The 24,004-nt window shown below is 43.4% G+C and overlaps 1 protein-coding gene across 2 annotated transcripts in view; it reads right to left on the bottom strand.

Annotated features, from left to right (window-relative positions):
- The window catches only part of helz2a (helicase with zinc finger 2a), a 57,626-nt gene extending 33,759 nt beyond the window's left edge, over positions 1-23,867 (bottom strand). For both annotated transcript variants that reach the window (XM_030339756.1, XM_030339842.1), the window contains exons 1-4: positions 23,755-23,867; positions 6,902-8,125; positions 6,316-6,499; positions 5,145-5,252 (exon numbers count right to left, since the gene is read on the bottom strand). In XM_030339756.1, the coding sequence (XP_030195616.1) occupies positions 5,145-5,252; positions 6,316-6,499; positions 6,902-8,007 (1,398 nt within the window). In that variant the 5' untranslated portion in view covers positions 8,008-8,125; positions 23,755-23,867. The remainder of the gene's footprint in view (positions 1-5,144; positions 5,253-6,315; positions 6,500-6,901; positions 8,126-23,754) is intronic.
- Positions 23,868-24,004: the final 137 nt, after the last annotated feature.

The raw sequence follows: 24,004 nt of genomic DNA, 5'->3' as shown, positions 1-24,004 counted from the left end.
TGTTTGTTGTGTTGTGTGGGGGCGGCGGGGGCGGGAATGTGGCGTCTTTGCACACGGCATGTTCGGAAGGACGGAGTGGGAGGGGGAGGGGTCGCGCTCACAGTCTCCAAGGCAAACACAGACGCTTGAGGCGGAAACTGACCATTTTAACGCATACATTGATGTAAACGATATTGTCAAATCTTGTATCCCCTTCGAAATAATATCGATATATCGTACGTAGCCGATATATCCTGCAGCCCTAATCACACCCCGCTGCACCATTTCCGGGTCACAGCTGTGGTACATGAGCTGTGTTCGAAATCGTTCCCTATTCACTCACTCACTATTCCCTATAGTGTTCATGATATAGTGCACTACATAGGGAACGAACAAACGAGAATTCGGACACTACGCTGAACATTTCTACGTCATTTGCGTCAGTAAATGCGCCGGGTATTTGTGTGACGCAGACAGATGCGCCCAGATTGTGTAAACAAACCGGGCACTCTAGAGGAAAGCTGGAGGTTGTATTGATGTTGAATGTGACATTTCCTTGAACAAGGTTTTTCTTATTAATTTTGAATGTTTCATTTTCTTGTTAAGTCCCAAATAAATTGTTGATATTTCTAAACGAAAGCCGGAGACCCCTCTTCCTCATCCTCATCCTCATCCGCTTATCCGGGGTCGGGTCGCAGGGGGAGCAGCTCAAGCAGGGGGCCCCAGACTTCCCTTTCCCGGGCCACATTGACCAGCTCTGACGGGGGGATCCCGAGGCGTTCCCAGGCCAGTGTTGAGATATAATCTCTCCACCTAGTCCTGGGTCTTCCCCGAGGTCGTCTCCCCACTGGACGTGCCTGAAACACCTCCCAAGGAAGGCGCCCAGTGGGCATCCTTACCAGATGCCCGAACCACCTCAGCTGACTCCTTTCTAAGTAAAGGAGCAGCGGCTCTAATCCGAGTTCCTCACGGATGGCTGAGCTTCTCACCCTATCCCTAAGGGAGACGCCAGCCACCCTTCTGAGACTCCATCATTAAATGTAGTCGTTTTCGCCGCTTGCGGTTATTGAGCTTCTTCTTCTCCTCCGGAAAAACACGACTGCATTGCATTGTGGTATATGGGAGTAACACCACGTAGGGAACATCATATGTACACTCACATTTTGGGTATTTTAAGTGCATATAGGGCATGAAATTAACCAGTGAGAATTCGAACAACACTACAAAATAGCGAGCACCCTATATAGTGCACTATATCCGTGATAGGGAACGATTTCGAACACAGCTACGAGCTGTGTGTCATCAGCGTGTGTCATCATGACAGCGCCGCCGGCGCCGACGCATCAAAACTTAAATCAGCGGAGGCTCACGCTGGTCCAAGGGGAAGACCATCGTATTCGTTTTTAAGAAAAAATTCGAAAAATAAAAACGTGATTTTTTTCAAAGTGATAAATTATTATGAATAATTAATATTATAAAATTATTATAAAGATGCCCCCCCCGATAGTATCGACTATCGGCGATCGCTAGGGGGCGCTATCGGACGATGGAAGCTTGTAGACGATTGCCCAACCCTACCGTGGGGCGCATTTCGCTCAGCCCCACATGCCTGAATTATTAGCCAATGGTTCCCCCGTTGCTAGGCAGAAAAGTACATAATTTCGCCAATCGGCGTCGTCGAATTGTATGGCTTTGGGGCGCTCAAGATATAGCCCCAAGCGCAGTGCACCGTCCACTGCGCGTAACCGCGGATTTGCCATTACCTCAGAGATCAGCAAGATCGCGACTTTGAGTATTGCTACCACTGTTTCCCTGTGAGTTCAGCTAGCCCCAAATTCATCTTTGCTTATGAATCCCTTCGAAAGAAGAACATTTGCAGAAAAATTGCAAGTAAAAGAACTCGGAGCAGAAAAGCCAGAAGTGAACGTAAGCCAACAAGCAAGAGAAAAGGATAGAGCCTACAAGAGAAGTTTTTCCAGAGTATGGTTCAGGCTTGGCTAACTAGCTGTGGGTATGCCAATGCAATTTTTTGCTTTCCTTGTATACTTTTTAAAACAAGTGCGTGTGATAGTTCGTGGACATAGACAGGGTTGACAGACCTGAAACATCTGTCAGAACGGATAAAAAAAACACAAGCGAGCAAGAGTGCATATGAACAGCTGTGTGAAGCTAGCAATGCTAGAGGTAAGCAACTTATATTTATTCCACTAGCCTATGTGTATTTCTCTTGAGATGGACACTGGTTGCAGACCCTTACAACCTCCCCCCACCCCTTTCAAGTGTACTGTATATAGTTCTCTGCAAACCTATGGTGGGACCAGGCCTTCATTGTGCATATTGTATATAGTCCTCTGCAAAGCTATTCTTCAGTGTACACATTAGGGATGGGCACGAGTAGTAAATTCCAAACTCGAGTGATCGAAGGAATTCCTCGAGGATCAATCGAGTACTCGTTTAATCAAATCTATTTTTGGAATGCAACGCATCTGCAGCAGGAATAGGCCTGATGATGAACGGCAATATTACCAACCAAACATGTAATGCTTATTCTCCATCAAAACAGTCAGTTATTCATTATTTATTTTTGCAAACGTTCAAAACACATTTTCCTTACAAAAATAAATATGCGTCTCACAATTTAAATCACGTCGAACCAAGGCCTGTAACAGTTAAAAAAAAAAAAAAAACGAAACAAGTAGCCTAACCATTGAAATAATTTAAAGCTGCAAATAAAACGGCAGCGAATGGACTATGGAAATACTCAGCGTTGTGATCTTCTCTACACGCCTGGGATTACAGCTGCGTCTTGGGTTGGTGAAAATAGCAGACACACTTCGTTGCTCCGGGTCTGCTTTCCCGAACTCAGTTTTCAGGAGCATAGAACTCAGTTTTCAGGAGCATATGTTGCCGCATAGTACTTTCTGGTAGCTCAATTTCGCTTGGCATATTTTACATTTCACCTTGATCTCCTATTTCTTTAAAGTATTTCAATTCTTCGCTGCGCTTTGCTTTAACCGCCATCTCTTAACTTTTTGAATTCTGGCGTGCTTGCACACGGCAAGGAACGCGCCACACAGAAATGGATACATTTCATTTGCTTTGTGATTGATACATTTGCTTCAGAAAACTTTGTTTGTGTGTGTATATGCAAACTCGAGTTTGCCTGTCCACCAACCGAGTTCATTTGTAACGAGGAGTACTCGAGTAATCGATTTCTCACGCCCATCCCTAGTACACATACTGTATATAGTTCTCTGCAAACATGGTGGCATCAGACCTTCAGTGTGCATATTGTATATAGTCCTCTGTAAACCTATTCAGTGTACATACTGTATATAGTTCTCTGCAAACCTATGGTTGCTTCAGGCCTTCAGTGTTCATATTGTATATAGTCCTTTGCAAACCTATTCAGTGTACACACTGTATATAGTCCTCTGCAAACCTATGTTGGTATCATGCCTTAAATGTGTCTTCAACAACCACACACAAAAGTTTGTGTGGTTGTTTGTGAAAATCACAAACAAATCTTGTGGGGGAGGATGCCCTCAGACCCCCCTACAGGGGTTTGGAATGCAAACGTTCAGCCCCCCCTCAAATAAATTCCACCAGCCGCCACTGCGTACTGGCTGCCTCATTTCATTCCTCTGCCTCACTGAAGGGGGCGTAGAAGGGAGCTCTTACAGGATGCTTCCGTTAACTTCTTTTTTAAGCAGTCAAATGCACTACATCAGTTTGTTTATTTAAAAATAAACTTTTCTGACTGCAAACATGGAAGATAATGATTCAATAGCCAAGCTCAGAAATTTCTCAAAACTGGACTTTCAATCAAAAAAAGAGGTAATAAATGATGGAGGAAGACGAATGCCGGAGCTTAACGGGTTGCTTCAAACAACGGGACAGAAAGTAACGCGGTCTTTTCAAACAGTTGAACCGCCGAAAAGACTGGCTGTCTGGCTGTGCTACGAGAAATCGTCTTTTCTACTATATAGCAATTGGGTTCATATATTTGTAAATCTGACTCTGAAAAAGTCAGTGCCTCACCAGCCACGGACCTCACCGCACGTCTCTGAGGTGGAGTCAAATATTCATGCTGAGAGCTCTTATGTCTTATCACACACATTAGAGCTGCTCGTTGATCACGTGCCGTTAGACGCATGACGTATGTAGCTGTGTTTCTGGTACTGTTCGGGACCAATGAGGCATAGACTACATCGTGCTTCGCCCTTTAACCCAATAGCGATAGCCTTAAAAGGCGAAGCCTATATGACATCGAATGTTAGTATTGTAACTCTAGATTATATGAGTATAGGCGCAGTCTTTTAAGTGGTCGGCCTCATTGACCTTTAAATAGCTGAAGAAAAGCTGTTTATTGGGAGCAGAACGCCCGCCGGCGCGGGGGTTACACATTTTTCAGTGCTACGGCTCGCGCCAAGGGAAAACCCAATAGTGATAGCCTTAAAAGGCTGCGCCTATACTCATAGAATCTAGAGTTACAATACGTAACTAACGTTTCAGACTGTTAAAATAGGGCCCATTGTAACCTAGAAATCCATCAGTATGACTCTGCAAACATTTTCCTTTCAAACATATCAGCACATGGTGATATATATGTGTCACGCCGTCCCATTGTGCCACCTAGTGGGGGACAGTCTCATCATTCATTAATCTCCCGCGTTCTACACACCTGCCGGTAATCTTCATCAGTTCACAGTATTTCAACCCTGGTTCTCCAGACAATCATCGCTAGATCCTTGTTTCACACCTAACAGTCACTACCTCATCCCTGCCCCCCATTTGGGTCCACTCGCTGGACTTCCCCATAACAATATAACCATCTATTCTGTATTTATTATGTTGCATATCCAAGTCAAAAATATAGCCATGGTAGCTTAGAAACTATATCTTGTAGACTTATAGTAAGATATAATATTGAATATGCCTCACAATCTACTCTTAAAGAAGCAAAGCATAACCCAAACCCTAACCAGTCCAGTTCAAGTTGGTGTCTTAGGCAAATGAGGAGTTGAAAAGCGGCACAGATCATTCTTGGGGTAAAGCCCTCATGCATGATAACAATTTATTTCTCCAACCTTAATTTATTTTGTCTGCCAACTTATCGTGTAGGAAGGGTGGAAGAGTAAGTAAGTTCAGAAGGTCAATCTTACCTCTGTGTCAACTCCGAAGTGCCACTGAAATTTGAAATCCGTTGTCTCGTTCTCCACTGACAGATCTTCTTCACAAGTAATGCTGACATCCTCTAAATATTCTGATATCTGGAAAATAATAATATTAGTAATCACACACACAAACATACATGTGTGTATGTGTGTATATGCATACCGTTCAAAAGTTTGGGGTCACTTAGAAATAAAGACAGAAAAGGAAAAGCACTATATTTTTCAGTGAAGATAACAATAAATGAATCAGAAATACAGTCTAGACATTGTGAATGTGGTGAATTACTATTCTAGCTGGAAACTGCTGATTTTCTTATGGAGTATCTACATAGGTGTACAGAGGCCCATTTCCAGCAACCATCACTCCTCTGTTTTAATGGTACATTGTTAAGCTAATCGTGTTAAAAGAATAATTGATGATTAGAAAACCCTTGTGCAATTATTAGAGCTGTCAGTTAAACGCGTTATTAACGGCGATAACGCAAACCAAATTTAACGGCGCTAAAAATTTTATCGCGCGATTAACGCAATTATTTTATTAAAAAAAAAAAAAATACTTTTTTCTTTGGCTCAAAACAAAGAAGCAGTAGCCTGACTGCTATGTTTAAAATGACATTTGTTCAAAGCAGTCGTTTAATTGCACTATAGGCTCTTTTTTTGCATCGTCCTGTTTTGATCAGTGTATATGCCAATGTTGTTATCAATAAAAAATCATTTGCACAAGGCAAGCCGATGCACTTCACCATGTTGATAAGAGAATTAAAATGAGAAGAATTATGGGACAAAAAAATCAAGGGATATTTAGCATAGAAAAAGAATTTGCGATTAATCGCGATTAATTAGAGTTAACTATGACATTAATGCGATTAATCACGATTAAATATTTTAATCGCTTGACAGCTCTAGCAATTATGTTAGCACAGCTGAAAACTGTTGAATAAATGTGTTGAGATGAGTTTTCATGGAAAACATGAAATTGTCTGGATAACCCCAAACTTGTAACGGTAGTCTATATATTTTATATATAACATATCTATTATCTATATATAAACAGTTGTCTGCTATTTCATGTAACAGAAAAGTATATGTCACATACAATAAATAGATAATATTCGTTGTTTCAAAAGGCCTTTCAAAAGACAGATGCTTTCGGACTTACGGTGTCTGCTTCATTGGAACAACGCGTGTATTCTTTCCGGAAACTTTCAGCGTAGGACATGAGGCCCTGAGCATCGATGTTAGCGCTGATCTCCTCTTCTTCTTTAGTGCGCATGTGCCACTCTCTTAGTTCCTCCTCAGAATGAGCTTTTACACACCTGTCACCGTATTCACAGGTGTTTAGCCTAAGAGAAGACGTTAACATTACTCAGAGGGCCAAAATGCATGTATAAATAAAGTGAATATATTTTTTAATAAATACATTAATAAATAAATAGAACAGGATTAACAACATTTAATAGTTATTAGTTATTTTTGTGTCTTATCTATGTTTGGATCCACAATAAAATTATTATTTTACCTAGTTATCTTTCTATTAATTCCTATATGAACTGTTAAGTTTGTATACAATATTTATCATTTAGTATTGGCTACCAGAATGTGTAGTGGGTTAGATTCTGGGTGAAAGACCAGCTCAATGTTCATGAAAGGCCAGTGCAAGACCAAGCACTTGACAGCACTGACTAATAGCTGTGTTTGTATTTCAGTGCTTGGTTCCTCTGCCCACTGGGACTAGATCTGCTTACTTGGCGCAGAGACCAAAGTCCTCTCTGTGGTTGTGTGGTGGTGGGCGGGTCTCCCACTGAGTGCTGGAGTCACCGCTGATTATCTGGGCATGCTCCGGTGAGGCGCAGTGCTTGAGGAACCTCTCGGAGGAGGATAGGGTCAGAAGGCAGGCTTTACAGTAGAAGACTCCTCCTCGTCCATCGCTCTGCTTCTGCTGCTGCTGCTGCTGCTGCTGTTGGCTCAACCGAAGGAGCAGGGGACGGACTGGGGCGGCCAGCTCGCCGCTCTCTGCCTGCCACACCGCCATCTCCAACTCGCTATGGGCCGCGCTGCAGCGCAGGGCCTCGTGCCAGCAGGGCTTTCCTTGGATGACGTGACTGCAGTACTCAAAGGTGCATCCCGGGGGAAGCGGGCGCACCGCGTGGTAGACCTCCTTTCCTCGGCCCGACACATGATGGACCAGGACGGGCCTCCAGGCGTGGGCCCCGGGGGCTGCAGCAGAGCAGGCCCCATCGCCGCGCTGCACCGTCACCCTCTGAGGACTGCTGAGGAAACAGGCCTGGCACAGCTCAAGGAATGTTCCGGAGAACTCTTTTAGTATGTTCCTCGCCGTGTCTTCTGGCGTCAGGGAATGCCTAGAATTCATGCGTTGTAATATGGCGCTGTTGTCCATATTCGTGTTTCTTCCAAAGTTCCATAAGCAGGCTTCTTCCGTGCTTCTCGCAAAAGATTCTAGCTGACCTTGTCCGAGCGCAGCTCTGTCCAGGCCGCCGGCGTTGGTCCGATCTAGGAGAATACAGAGGCTGATGTGGTCCAGCCCCTGCTCCTTCTCAAAGTTCCACACCGCGGCCTCCTCCAGGCTCCGAGCAAAGGTGCAGCGGTTGTAATGCACGGTGCAGCCAGAGCCCTCCACAAAGTGCCAGCACACATCGTATTTACTTGGCCTTGGGAATTCTGGACGTCGAGAAATGTGCCTCCATTGGCGGGAGCCTTTAGCTCTGGCCAGGAGGACATTGCTGGTGCACTGGTGAACAACAGATTGTAGTGTGTAGGTGATTTCATTTTTTCTGATGGCACACCTAGCACATACCACTTTGAGGTCGTATGTGGATAAAAGATGATTCATTTTCGACCAACTTGGCCTTCAAATGGACCGTGGCAAATCCACATACTCCTATTTCAAATAATGTACAGATTATAATTTGGGCCGATTGATTCTGAATGTATGGTGGTAAACGTTGTGCCTATAAAAATGGAAAATAGCATTATATTAGTAATTACATAGCCATAATAAATTGATAGAAAGGTCTACACAGAAAATATTGAAAAAAATATTAACAAGTTACCATGCTTTTGTAATTCTGACAAAAAGCCCTCAAATAAATATTTTTACTGTGAAAGCAGCTAAAAAATTGTGATGATGGTAATAGCCTTGGTTACCCAGTCCTTGATGGCCCGTTTACGTCATCAAATAAGACCGAGTCCCTGATTGGACCGGTTAAGACACAGTCCCTGATTGGACCGGAGACCTCATTAATTAAGACAGAGTCCCTGATTGGCCTGTTTACGTCATCAAATACGACACAGTCCATGATTAGACAGTTTACGTCATCGACTAAGACACATGCCGCCTTCAAAACGCTTGTAGGTTCGGAAGCTCTTACATGTCTTTAAGTAAACCTTCCCTTCTTCCGAAATAAGAGTGTTCAGGAAACGGTGCTCAGAAGATCAGGCTATGAAATAAAACCAGAAAAACAGATAGTTTGCGTAGTATTGATGTCTGCAGGGGCCTCTTTGCACTTCTACGCTGTATTCACAGAGAACTGATTAATCAGTTATTAGAACTCCTTGCGATGGTTGAACATGAGCAAGAATCTATCAGGTGATGTTTATAATTGTAAGCTATAATGTATCGTAATTCAAATGTTAGAATGGGTGTTAAGTACTTGCTGCAAGTTCACTGTAGTCTATGAATAATGACAGCGAAATGGGCATCCATTGTTGTTACGTGAACTCGTAGGACCCGGGTAGCTTTACTTCCGCATGAAACTCAGAGCTAAACCTCAGACCCTACAGAGTGTTCAAAGCACTTTCCTCCGAGCTTAAAGGAAAATTCTGCTATTTTGAACATTGAGCCCTTTCTGGTTTGTCTAGTATGAAATGGAGTGGTTAACACCGACATTTTTTATATTGGTCCTGTCTCGAGTCTTTGGCTAATTTTGAATCGCCCCTGCCTGCTTCACAATGGCTAGCTATGGGCAGTCAAAAACACCCCTGAACGTTCATTTTCAGAAATGTGAAACTCATCGAATGGTTAGTGGTGTTTGTTAATGTTCCTAATCAAGTATCATAGCGAAATACAGTTTCTGTCGTGTTTTATTTGGCATTTTGTAAATCGGCATTTTGTAAACGAAACGGAAAAGGGCCGAAACCGGAAACACTCAGTTCTCCGTATCAACAGTAGGGCTAGAACCATGGACCTATTAAAGAAAGGACAGCGGATTAAAAAATGGCGGCCATTAATTCCTATGAAAACTGCTCAATGGCGCAGGGCAACATAAAGGAGAGATTTGCCCTAGTTCATGACGTACCGGATGCAGAAATATTCTCATTTTCTAGCATTGTTAGCATTGTAGCATCATAAGCAATAGGTCTGAGCGAGCGCAGTCGCATTGTTTACCGACCATGGTAGTATAATTTAACTTCATAAATATGAAAGATTGCTCCATATAACATATAACACCAACAACATAATAAATGTATGCAGGAAAAATAGAAAAATACAGTTAAATGTTATTGCTTAAGAAACAGATTCCTTCCAACTATTTACGAAATATACAGTCAATAATTTATATACAAATAAATGGTTACATATCGATCAGCAACGAGCTTGGAGTAGCCTACCCACATAAATAATTGTAATACAGCAACATTGTAAACTGTCATATAAACAAGCAAATACAAAATTAAATACTTATGCAACTGAAATGTTTATAGACTATTAACAATGTAATAAAAATGATACCGTGATGCACCCGTTCTTTGTCTAAGGATCTTTTGAATAAATGGATCAATAAATGGTGAATCGCAATGATCGCGAGCAGAGAAACGTGAATTATTGAGCAGCAGTTGAACCAGTCTAAAAATCCCTTTATCACTCGAACACTTTCAGTGCTAAAAAGGCACAGTGCCTAAAAATTATCAACGTCATTCATGTTGAATAAAAGGAAAAACCTCGGACACGAGAAGTTAACGGAGTCGTATACTAGGCCCTCTCGGATGCCAGCCTGAAACATTTGTTTCATAACGACTCCTTTCAGCTGCCTCCTTCTCCAGCCAAAAATAATAACATAAAATGGCTAATAAAACACTTCAAAACACGTTTTGAAAAGAGAAAACTTGCATTTTTTTGGTACATGGTATAAAGATAATTATGAGCCTTTGATTGATATCCAGACATTTTTTGCTCCTCACTTGTATTGGAGTGAACGGGGATATCTACTTCTGGGCCCCTTAAACGACAGCCCGCTAAAACGACTGCAACACCAGGCTTGGCCGCTGAGCAATGGTGGATTGCGGAAGTATGCACTGTTCCTGTAGCTCTCAATCTACATCAAGGATCGCCACCACTGGCACGTGGCAGCATAATCATTGACACAATTATAAAATAATGATAATTAAAAAAAATATATTTTTTATTTATTATTATTAATAAAAAAAATCAACGCACAATACGGAAGCATAATTATTATTACAGATTTATTTTTCACTTTATTCTGTTTTGGGCATTTCCTCCCAGTGCAAATATGGTAAATGAGTTCCTGAAAGCAGTGTTCTGAAATGGGATCAATTGAGAAGAAAATATTTAAAATATTGTCGCAAGTGGCCTGTATTCTTCGCCTTCAGATGGTTTTGCAAAGCTGTTGATGTCTTAAAGATATTGATGTGGATGGTTCCAACATACTCATCTATTCTTGTTTTTTACATTTCTCACGGTGCAAATATGTTTTTGAATGAGTTACTGAAAGTGGTGTTTTAAGATGGGACATATGTAATTATAATTTGTAAACCCATGTAGCAAATATAACAAAAGAAACATTTTAAATGTTGATGCATGATTGTGGACTATATGGAAGTAATACAATTCCATGTCTTCTGGAAATGTTTTTGGTCGCTGTGTTATGATTCAGCTTAATATTTTATTATATTGTTGCTTAAAGGTTGGGTATGGAATTCTCTTTTTTGGCAATTTTTGCAAAAATTACTTGAAATCCTTATCATAATATCATAATATCTAATGCTGAAATGTAGACCTTTCTATCTGCCCAGAGAGTTTACATCCACCATTGTGACTGCAGCCTACATTCCCCCGGACGCTAATGCTGCATTTGCAATGAAAGAACTGCACAATGCAATCAGTAAACAACAGACTCTGACCCCGAGGCAGCCTTTATTGCTGCGGGTGACTTTAACCACTCCAACCTAAAGTCTGTACCCCAAATTCCGCCAACATGTCTCCTGCCCCCACTAGAGGAGACAAGACATTAGACCATGTATACACAAACATAGCTGATGCTTACAAAAGCCGTCTCCCTCCCCCACCTTGGTCAATCTGACCTCCTCTCTTTGTTCCTACTGCCCTAAGTACTCCCCCACTCATCAGACGGGTGAAACCCACAGTGAGGACAGTCAAGGTTTGGCCAGAGGGAGCAGATTCTGCACTTCAGCAGCGGTTGGTAGCACTGTCTGGAGGGGATTTTGCCACTCAGGGCCACCATCGACTCCCACACGGATATTGATATATACGCATCCTCTGTTCTGAAACGTATGAACTCTGAAATCAACAGTGTCACCACCCTCAAATGGATTACCATATTCCCCTAACCAGAAGCCATGGATGAACAGAGAGGTCCGACTCCTATTGAAGGCACGCGACATCGCCTTCAGTTCAGGTGATGCTCGGGCCTATAGCTCATCCAGGGCTAACCTGAAGAGGGCATTCAAAGCGGCCAGGCACTGCTACAAGCTGAGGATCGAGGAGCACTTTAAGAGCAACTCTGACACCCGACGCATGTGGGCAGGGCATCCAGGCCATTACGGATTACAAACCGGCCAACATCTCCCCCCATCCAGTGACGCCACCCTTCCTGATGAGCTTAACCACTTTTATGGACGCTTTGATAGGGAAAACAGGGAGGTGGCCATCAAGGCTGTGCTCCCTGCAGACCACCAGCCCCTCACTCTCTCCCCCATTGACGTGTGTGCAGCACTGAGCAGGACTAATGCACGGAAGGCTGCTGGGCCTGATGGTATCCCCGGACGGGTTCTCAGGTTCTCACCTGTGCTCAACCGGTTCAACCTGTCACTAGCCCAAGCAGTTGTCCCCGTTTGCCTCAAAACCTCCTCCATCGTGCCGGTGCCAAAACACTCCACTGCAGCGAGCCTGAATGACTTCCGCCCAGTTGCACTTACCCCCATCATCTCAAAGTGCTTCGAGAGGCTAGTCCCTGGCTCACCTCAAAACCTGCCTGCCACCCACACTGGACCCTTTCCAATTCGCCTACCGCCAGAACAGGAGCACAGAGGATGCCATCTCCACGGCACTCCACTCCGCCCTCTCCCACCTTGACAACAGCAACACCTATGTCAGAATGATGTTTATTGACTTCAGCTCAGCGTTCAACACCATCATCCCCTCCAAACTGATCACCAAGCTTACTGAGCTGGGCATCAACACCTCCCTTTGCACCTGGATACAGGACTTCCTAACCAACAGACCACAGTCTGTCAGGTTGGATGAACACACTTCCTCAACCCTCACCCTGAACACTGGCGTTCCACAGGGCTGTGTGCTGAGCCCCCTCCTCTACTCCCTCTTCACCTACGACTGCACAACTATACATGGTTCCAATACGATTGTCAAGTTTGCAGACGACACTACGGCGATTGGTCTCATCAGCAACAAAGATTAGACGGCCTATAGGGAGGAGGTCCAACACCTAACTGCATGGTGCGCCAACAACAACCTGGCTCTCAACACTAAGAAGACGAAAGAGCTCATCGTGGACTTCAGGAAGTCTAGAGGTGGCACACACACCCCCATCCGTATCAACGGGACGGAGGTTGAGCGTGGCACCAGCTATAGGTTCCTAGGTGTCCATATCTCAGAGGACCTCTCTTGGACCCTCAACACCTCTAAGCTGATCAAGAAGGCTCACCAGCGTCTCTTCTTCTTGAGGAAATTAAAAAAGGCCCATCTGTCTCCTCAGATCCTGGTGAACTTCTACCGCAGCATCATTGAGAGCATCCTTACCAACTGTGTCACAGTATGGTATGGCAACTGCTCCGTCTCTGACCGGAAAGCCCTCCAGAGGGTGGTGAAAACTGCGCAATTTATCATCGGTTCCTCACTCCCCTCCATCGAGGCTGTCCAGCACAAGCGATGCCTGCGAAAGGCGCGTGGCATCTGCAAGGACTGTTCTCACCCCAACCACAGACTGTTCACCCTCCTCACCTCTGGGAGGCGCTACAAGTCTCTCCAGACCCGGACTAGCAGGTTTAGGGGAAGCTTTTACCCTGCGGCTGTCACCCTCCTAAACTCTACCCCCCCCCCCCCCCCCCCCCCCCCCCCCCCGCTGCCATTCATTGCACTAATCCATGCTAGTTGACTGAACAATTATCCCTCTACTTGAATTTACATATCCCCTGTATCAACACCCATAGTACTCTATTTTATTATACTATATTTATGTTTATTTCTATATCTATTTCTATCCATGCTAGTTGACTGAACAATTATCCCTCTACTTGAATATTTATATTACTATATTTATATTTATTTATATTTATATTTACTGCACTTATTGTAACTCTATGCTGCTCTGATAATTCTCTGATAATTCATGTACAAACTGCACTTTACTGCTCCTTTGCACTTCCGGTTGGTCACAAAACCTCATTTCGTTGTACTCTGCACAATGACAATAAAGTGAATCCAATCCAATCCAATCCAATAACCAGCTTACAGCCACTGAGATAGAAGTACTGACATGAAAATTAAACAAGTCAATCATCTGTGGAACGGGCAGGGCTCGAAAAACTCCAGCTAATGATTTCCAGAACCACCGAGTGGCATTGGACAGTAGGTACGTCCATAGGCGTCGATTACGGCGCCGGGGACGCGTCTCCACCAGATCAAGATTCATTTTGTACCAACCACTTGTAAAAAATAAATAAATAATCCAGTTGAATAATTTTGGATTATTACACTGGTCTTCTCAATGCCGTGGAACGCTCCGTTCACTTGCATGGGCTCTTCACAACTTTCAGCTGTCAATTATATTTGATAATTCACCGTTGCTAAGTATAATTGACCGCTGTCAAGGAAAACAAAGGACTTTTTGCCTCTAATGACGTCTTCGGTATCACTCCTCAAGTAGTCCGGTAACTTTTCAACCCCAGCATCTTCGGTTGCTGAGCGACGTCAACGTCTTTGGCAGACTATTTCTCAGCTGATCAACATTATGAATGCTGTAACAAATAAATTGTAAAAAGCCACACCATGTGAAGTTATTTTTGCGTTTTGGCAAGTAGCCGTTTAATAAACGGGAGAATGTATAGAACGTCACCGGTCATTATCGAAATAAGCCCCTTCATCGCCCTGTCTGGGCTTATTTTCCCGATAATGACCGGCGTTATATACATTATCCCTTACCTTATTACACGGCTCTCCTCGATGCTGTAGACTGCTCCATTCACTTGCATGGGCCTTCCTAACGTTCAGCTGTCAATTATTTTCGTTGATTACACGGCTCTTCTCAATGTAGTGGAATGCTCACGTCCAACATATTTGACCGCTGTCATGGAAAATGTTTTTTTTTGCCTCTGATTCACGTCATCTGTATTACTCCACAGTAGGGGCAATTCTAGGTTCTGACTTTTCGGGGGACTCACCCCCAGGAAGCCACAGGGGTATATGAAGTATATAATGTCCTGTCCAAGATTTTTTTATTCCACCTTTATTTTCTTAGTTACTATGCTGTTGTATATCTAAGCCAATAGCTGGCAGTGTCAGCTAAATAATGCAGTTCTGAACCACTAAAGTGATGAAAGGAAAAAAGACTGCTTGGATGAAGGAATAATCAATGGATGTGAACTGTAATAACAAATGCCGATGAGCGATGCCTCATTGCCTGATGCGCTGAACGTGTTCTACTCCCGGTTTGAAGCAAAAAATGATGTGGTGGCGGAGAAGAACATTCCCTCTCCCGACGAACAAGTGCTACGTCTGACCACGGCTGTGGTGAAAAAGTCACTGCGCAGAGTGAATCCGCGTAAGGCTGCTGGCCCAGACAACATTCCCGGGAGTGTGCTCAAAGGATGTGCAGACCAGCTGGCAGATGTTCTCACGGACATCTTCAACATCTCCCTGAGCAGTGCCAACGTCCCATCGTGCTTCAAAACTACCACCATTGTCCCTGTGCCGAAAAAGTCACCTGTGTCCTGCCTCAACGACTACCGCCCCATAGCACTCACTCCTACCATCATGAAGTGCTTTGAGAGGCTGATCCTGAGGCACATAAAGAGCCTCCTGCCTCCCACCCTAGACCCCCTGCAGTTTGCGTATCGAGCAAACCGCTCTACCGATGACGCCATCTCAACCACCCTCCACCTAGCACTCACCCACCTGGAAAAAAAAGGACACATATGTTAGAATGCTGTTCATAGACTTCAGTTCAGCATTCAACACAATCGTCCCCCAGCACCTGATCACGAAGCTGGGCTTGCTGGGCCTGAACATCTCCCTCCGCAACTGGATCTTGGACTTTCTGACGGGGAGACCCCAGACAGTCCGGATCGGGAAAAACACCTCCAACACCACCACTCTGAGCACAGGGGCCCCTCAAGGCTGTGTGCTCAGTCCACTGCTGTTCACACTACTGACGCACGACTGCACGGCGCTACACGGCTCGAATCACATCATCAAGTTCGCCGACGATACGACCGTGGTGGTTCTGATAGAAAAGAACGACGAGTCAGCTTACAGAGAGGAGGTGAAACAACTGCTAACCTGGTGCAAAGTCAACAACCTGTCCCTGAACGTAGACAAAACCAAAGAGATTGTTGTTGACTTCAGGAGAGCACAGAGGGACCACGAGCCGCTGGACATTGATGGCTCCCCGGTGGAGATCGTGAAGAACACCAAATTCCTTGGTGTCCACCTGGCCGAGAGCTTAACCTGGTCCCTCAACACCGGCTCCACGGTTAAGAAAGCCCAGCAGCGCCTCCACTTCCTGAGAAGGCTGAAGAGAGCCCACCTCCCACCCCCCATTCTCACCACTTTTTACAGAGGGACCATAGAGAGCATCCTGGGTAGCTGCATCACTGCCTGGTTCGGAAACTGCACCAAACTTGACCGCAAGAACCTGCAGCGAGTAGTGAGGACAGCTGAGAAGATCATCGGCGTCTCTCTCCCCTCCATCTCAGACATTTACACCACTCGCTGCATCCGCAAGGCAACCAGCATTGTGGATGACCCCTCCCACCCCTCACAAAAATTCTTCTCCCCCCTTCCGTCTGGCAGAAGGTACCGGAGCATCCGGTCCGCCACAACCAGACTACAGTACAGCTTCTTCCCCCAGGCCATCCGACTCCTCAACTCTAAGGGACAGATCTGGGCCCCGTTTCCCGATATCGATGGATCTTCACTCGTAAGATGGTTCGAAAGAGGGATCTTTCGAACCATCGATAATTTCTTTGGAGCGTTTCCCGAAACTCCTCTTAACGTGAACGCGCATTCGCTGCACTCAAGACGATCTTAGGATTGTACCTGTCCATGGTGCTGAAACGGGCTATGACGCAGGGGGAGACGCAGGAATGTCGGAGGAAAATGGGGTTAAAAAGGGTTAAAATATCTCCCCATCCAGGCCAACCGCAGAGTAGCCTACGAAAAGAATAGATTGCAATAATATGAATGCTAAAGATATTAAAACACAATTGATTAAGCCTAGGCCGACATATTTAGCAGTCCTAATCCTGAGCCCACGATCGGGAGGTGGAAGTTGCGCTTTAGATGCCTTCACAAGTCCAGCGGAGGGCTCCAGTTTTCGCCGGCCAAGTCATGCGCTGTGATATGTGTGACAGCTATGTTGCACAACATTGCAGCTAAGGCTGGGGTAGCTTTGGTTGAACCGGAGGACATTGAGGACGATGACGACGAGGAAGATCGGTGTGAGGACGGCCTCCCTCATAACTACCCGGCTGGTTTTCATGCACGTCGAAGAGACTTTTTTTTAACCCCCTCCACCCTCCCACATGTCACTAAACATTCCCGTCAACGTGACCAATCCCCACCATATCCCAGCCTTTTGCCTGCTCCTTTGCTTGTTTTTTATAAAAAAATATAATAATTTTTTTTATAATTTTTTTATTTTTTATTTTACTTTTACATTATTTTATGCTACGTTTTATGAGTAGCCTATGTCAGTCTGCACAAATCCCCCCCACTTTCTCTCACACATTTTAAGTGCCCTGCCTGCTCAAACATTTCCTGGACTGTCTCTCAAACTAAGAACATAATGGCCCACATTAGGCTCAGACGCACGTGATACACCATTACCAATGTGTTATAATAAAACACATCCAATACTAGGAATGTCCGCTGGTTGCGCCACTGAGGCTATAGTAGGCTAACGAGGCTCTTAGCGTCCTACGAGTACCCTGGAGCACTCGTTAGCTACTCGTGACTCGTGAGCGTTTTTAAGACGTTCGTTACCAAAGATGCTTTCGGGAAACGGTGTGAAAACTGTACGATGCTCTTACGACCCACTCTGCGATTCACTTAGGCTAAAGATGCTTTCGGGAAACGGGGCCCTGACCATCTCTGTTACCCGTGGTTTATGCACTATTGCACTATTGCTTTATATTCATATTTATTATATTCATATTTATATTCCCGCACTACTCAGACACATAGTCATATTTATATTTATATTCCCGCACTACAAATTCCACACAGTCACTTTACTGGTTTGCAGTTATATGTAGCATGTTGTTGTTGTTGTTGTTGTTGTTGTTGATTTTTTGTTATTATTGTCGCTCTATGTTGCACCTTATGTTCTTGGGAAACGCTATTTCATTTCACTGTATACTGTGTATATGGCTGAAATGACAATAAATTATCTTGAATCTTGAATCTTGAAAATAATGCCAGCGTTTTATTTTAACTGAAAATTAGCACCCATGTCAACTTATTCTGCTCCTTGCACCTTATCATGCTTATCATATACGCAGCACATAAACATGAAGCAATTCAAGAAGAGGCAGAGATAGAATCGCCATGTGGTCAATTGTCATTCAATAGACATCTGACAGATTATGTCAAGGTTTTAAAATTATTATTATTATTATTACCTGGTCATGTTATAACACAGCTGGAAATCATGGATTTTCTGATGCAAAAAAATCTTGTTTTTAGGGTGCTAATTTTCAGTAAAAAAAATATTTTTTGCCATTTTATCAGCTGAGGGTGTTTTCATTGCCATAACAACGTGAGCTAATCAACAAGTACAACATGTTCTAGACCAGTGGTTCTCAATTATTTTCTGTCATTCCCCCCTAGGAGACAGAATTTTTTTCGCGCCCTCCCTGAATTGAAATAGCCTACTATTTAGAACCTGCTAATATTTATTTATTTAGATTAATAAAGTTAGCGGAGATGACATCTGCAACAACACAATTTCCAAGTTCAGTTTATTAACTCAATTTGTAACATTTAAACAAGACTGCTAAGTCTGTGTGGATCTCAAAACAGAGAAACAAGAGTAAATGATTCACTTGGGTTTGCATTTAATTACAAATATTTTTATCAGTAAACATTGGTCCCTTTTCAGCTTATTCCCTTTCGAAAAAAATAATATATGTTCATCTTTCAAGCATGAATAAAGACACCAAGTCCCTCTGTCATGAATTTGTAAGTTAAAAATTCTTGCAAAACTTCTGACCCTTGGTATTATGTTTATTTAAAATAAAATAAGTAACTTATTAAAATAAATAAGTAAATAAGACACTAAGACCAGTCAGAAACCTTTTATCAGCTGAGCAAGTTTTCATGAGTCTCATAGTATTAGAACATGTTGCACTTGTTGATTAGCTCACGTTGTTATGGCAATGATATGCCCTCAGCTGATAAAATAATGCCAGCGTTTATTTTAACTGAAAATTAGCATCCATGTCAACTTATTCTGCTCCTTGCACCTTATCATGCTTATCATGCTACGCAGCATTACAAGCCTCTGCCGACTAAAACATGAAGCAATTCAAGAAGAGGCAGAGATAGAATCGCCATGTGGTCAATTGTCATTCAATAGACATCTGACAGATTATGTCAAGGTTTTAAAATTATTATTATTATTATACCTGGTCATGTTATAACACAGCTGGAAATCATGGATTTTCTGATGCAAAAAAATCTTGTTTTTAGGGTGCTAATTTTCAGTAAAAAAAATATTTTTTTGCCATTTTATCAGCTGAGGGTGTTTTCATTGCCATAAACAACGTGAGCTAATCAACAAGTACAACATGTTCTAGACCAGTGGTTCTCAATTATTTTCTGTCATTCCCCCCTAGGAGACAGAATTTTTTTCGCGCCCTCCCTGAATTGAAATAGCCTACTATTTAGAACCTGCTAATTATTTATTTATTTAGATTAATAAAGTTAGCGGAGATGACATCTGCAACAACACAATTTCCAAGTTCAGTTTATTAACTCAATTTGTAACATTTAAACAAGACTGCTAAGTCTGTGTGGATCTCAAAACAGAGAAACAAGAGTAAATGATTCACTTGGGTTTGCATTTAATTACAAATATTTTTATCAGTAAACATTGGTCCCTTTTCAGCTTATTCCCTTTCGAAAAAAATAATATAAGTTCATCTTTCAAGCATGAATAAAGACACCAAGTCCCTCTGTCATGAATTTGTAAGTTAAAAATTCTTGCAAAACTTCTGACCCTTGGTATTATGTTTATTTAAAATAAAATAAGTAACTTATTAAAATAAATAAGTAAATAAGACACTAAGACCAGTCAGAAACCTTTTATCAGCTGAGCAAGTTTTCATGAGTCTCATAGTATTAGAACATGTTGCACTTGTTGATTAGCTCACGTTGTTTATGGCAATGAATATGCCCTCAGCTGATAAAATAATGCCAGCGTTTTATTTTAACTGAAATTAGCATCCATGTCAACTTCTTCTGCTCCTTGCACCATCATGCTTATCATGCTACGCAGCATTACAAGCCTCTGCCGACTAAAACATGAAGCAATTCAAGAAGAGGCATTATATAGAATCACCTTGTGGCCAATTGTCATTTAATAGACATCTGCCAGATTATGTCAAGGTTTTAAAATGATTATTGTTATTATTGACTGGTCATGTTATAACACAGCTGGAAATCGTGGATTTTCTGATAAAGACTAGCTAGCCTTTTTGACAGGCAAAACAGCAGAAAACTATGTTAAGTGCGTTCGTGCTGCATTTTTGGATTGTCAAACAGGAGACGCCCACCCACCAATCAGAGGTTAGAGATTCCTGCAGGAAGGTTGCGCTCGATTCACTAGTCCATTTGAGTCTAGTCCATTCATGAGTGTACGGCATCCATTCTCTCATTGCTTGTGTAAAAAAAAAGGTAGAATATTAGATTTGAGGACAAAATGATAGGGTGGTCTAAGGCAAGTTTTGGGTGGGCTTGAGCCTCCCAAAAAAGGTCTAGCTTCGCCACTGCTCCACAGTCTGGTAACTTATCAACCCCAGCGTATTCGGTTGCTAAGCGACGTCAACGACTTTGGCAAACTATTTCTCTTCTGATCAACGCTACGAATGATAACAAATACATTGGAAAAAGACACAATGTGTGAAGTTATTTTTTCGATTTGACAAGTAGGAATCAGAGAATCAAGTCATTTTAGCCTGAATACATAGGTAAAAAGCACCAGAGCAGGTTGCTAGTACCATGGACATTATCAGAACGATAAACTGTTGAACTAAATGGATGTGGTAGGCTACACCACGGGATGCATCTGCAGACCACTGCCACGTAAATAAAGCTAAAACGCAATATTTATTGCTTAAGATTTGCTGGTGCTGTGGCGAGGACTTTTCTGTTTTTTGCACTCAAGTGGTCGGCTGTTTTTGATAGTTGGTGGAGTCAGTCTTTTGTTGACACAAAGTGACTTTTGGGCATTCTTGCTTTGTTTGAATTATGTAATAATTATGGGGGGGGGGGGGGGGGTGCTTGAGTTTTAGTCAGAATGCCTGTGCAACAATTTTTTTTTTTTTTCAATCGTGACGACTTTTGAAGTGCTGTGTGTTTGGCCCTTCTGAACTTAAACGAGCAGTTAATTTCCTTTCCTAGCTCCTCTTGTTTATGTTGTTAGCTTAGCCATGTCATGTCACGTTGTCAACATTGGATACATTGAGCAGAACATAGTGGGTCATATGTCCGATGCTTTTTGGAAACGTTTTCTTCATAAAACGTGCCAGACAGAATTTTTTATACATTTTCATTCCTTAGTAATTAGCTACATGGGTATGCCGTCTTTCAGAACCCTTCATTACCGGCACTTAAGAGGGAAAAAAAGAGTGCATCCTCATTGTACCCAGCACTTCTGAAAATGCACTTCCAAATGCGTCTCTGTCCCCAGCACATTCAAACCAAACTGACGCCCATGAGTACGTCAATCAAACGTCTTACTGCACTCCCCCTCCCCCGCTCCCCGCGTGTGACCCCTTCGTGCACGTACTCAAAGCTCGTGACCCAGAGCAAGCTTCTGTTGGTTGTTATCCTGCGGTAGCTAGGACCCTAATCCACATTTGGACCTAGCACTAGAAGACTCCAACCTTGCTCTCGCGCATGATTACGCGTCCATGTACTTGGAATGGGTGGAGTCAGAGTCAGCGTTGAAGGAGAGGGGGTAGGACCATTCAAGGCACACTAGACGAGAAAATGTCACAAATTGGCACTGCATGTTGAAAAGGTTGCTGACCCCTGATCTACATTGAGAAGAGGTCTGCGAACCACACATTCATTTTCTCGTATTTGAGGCGTGGTTTACGATTGCCCTGAGCCGTTTATTGGGCGCTACGAATGTCTATCATATGAGTCTGTACACTAAATGCAGTTGCGGCAACAATCTGCGGTTGTAAACAAATCAAACAACCCTTGGGCAAAATATACAAAATACTACTATTTGTTGAGAGACAAAGACCAAAAGGCTAGGTAGGCCATTTACTCAGTGGTCTGTATCAGGCCTACTAAGTATGAGTATTAAATTATCCAGAAGTAGGATATATTTACGAATTGTGAACTTCTGAAATGCTCGCCCACTTCATATGGACTGTCGCTATTGTATCTGACAGCAGACAACAATCACACAGCATTTCTATGTAATTTTTATGTAAAGGTTTCGTTTTTGGAAACGTGCGAGTGGGGAGGGGGGGGGGGGGGGGGGGGGGGGGGATGAAAGCAATCCTCGCATCAATGCGTTCCTGTTGCAATATTGTTGTTTTTGCCTCATTTATTTATTTATAGCCATATTAATCAATTTATTATTTAATTTAGACTCTAATGAAATGCCAATCACATTACAGGTATATTCACATTATACCATGAAAAACCAGCGGCCCAACTGGAGTCCTGTTGTCAAAAATGTTAAGATGGAGTAAAACAACAAATGTTCTAATGTTTTTAATACAAATAATGATCGGTAGTCTGTCGACATTCGAAACATCTGGGCAATACATCGCCGGAGGGTTCAGCGCGGACGGTGTGAAGGGCCAGGCGTTTTCAAAGCGGCTGCTGCTGCCGCTACTGCCGCCGAAAGTTTCAACACCGGGAAAGCTGAGCGAGTTGCTTTCACACCACCGCGCGGCAACTCGCCGCCTCCATTCATTTCAATAAGGGAAGGGCGGCAGAGGGGAGGCGGCTACAAAAGTGGCTGAAAACCAGGAAGCGGTTGCCTCCCACTTGAACGCGCACAGATTTTGCCCTACCGCTCAGCTTTCCCCGTGTTGAAACTTTCGGCTGCAGCCGCTGCAGTAGCAGCAGCAGCCAATTTTGAAAACGCCTGGTCCTTCACACCGCCGCGCTGAACCCTCCGGCAGCGAAGCGGTGATAAGGGCGGTTGCCGCGCGGCGGTGTGCAAGCATCTAGGGCAAAATATGTGCGCGTTCACGTAGGCGGCAACCGCTTCCATGGTTACAGCCGTTTTTGTACCGCCTCTCCCTTGCCGCCCTTCCTCATTGAAATGAATGGAGGCGGCGAGTTGCCGCGCGGTGGTGTGAAGCAGGAAATGAATGGAGGCGGCGAGTTGACGCGCGGCGGTGTGCAAGCGATCTTCCGAACATCTAGATGTACTACTGTCTGGACGCCACCAGAGGGCCGCTAATGAGGCACGATAGAGGACCCAACTAGGAACAACAGATGCTGTGTATCGCTTAACCAAATGTGGGGAAATGGATTGAAATTTGTTTTAATTTCATGAACAATAATAAATTGAATTAATATTTCGAATTGAAACAAAAGACCACTGCACCGGCCTCATAAGTCAGGTTGCAGCCTGTCCTATGTGTAACCTGTGTAGCCTATAATAAAATGCAGTGCGTCAACAATCGGGCGGTTGAAAAACAAATCAAACAACCCTTGAGCAAAATATACAAAATACTACTAATTTGTTGTGAGACAAAGACCAAAAAGGCTAGGTAGGCCATTACTCAGTGGTCTGTATCCGAGTACTAAGTATGAGTATTAAACTATCCAGAAGTAGGATATATTTACGAATTGTGAACTTCTGAAATGTATGGAAAATAAACATACCTCTCCAATATTCAACCGGGTCGCATATGCATCCTATTTTGTCTGCTCGCCAACTTCATATTGACTGTCGCTATTGTATCTGACAGCGGACTACAATCACACAGCACTTTTATGTAAAGACACACCCCATAATTTAGGTTTCGTTTTTGGAAGTTTGCGAGTGGGAGGGGGGGGGGGATGAAAACAATCCTCTGAGGCGTCAATGCGTTCCTGTGGCAACATTGTTAAGCAAGTCAGTTGCGTTGGAATT

This window comes from Gadus morhua, chromosome 1 (genome assembly GCF_902167405.1).
Source record: "Gadus morhua chromosome 1, gadMor3.0, whole genome shotgun sequence".
Classification (NCBI taxonomy): domain Eukaryota; kingdom Metazoa; phylum Chordata; class Actinopteri; order Gadiformes; family Gadidae; genus Gadus; species Gadus morhua.
This window is presented reverse-complemented; position numbering and strand designations above follow the sequence as displayed.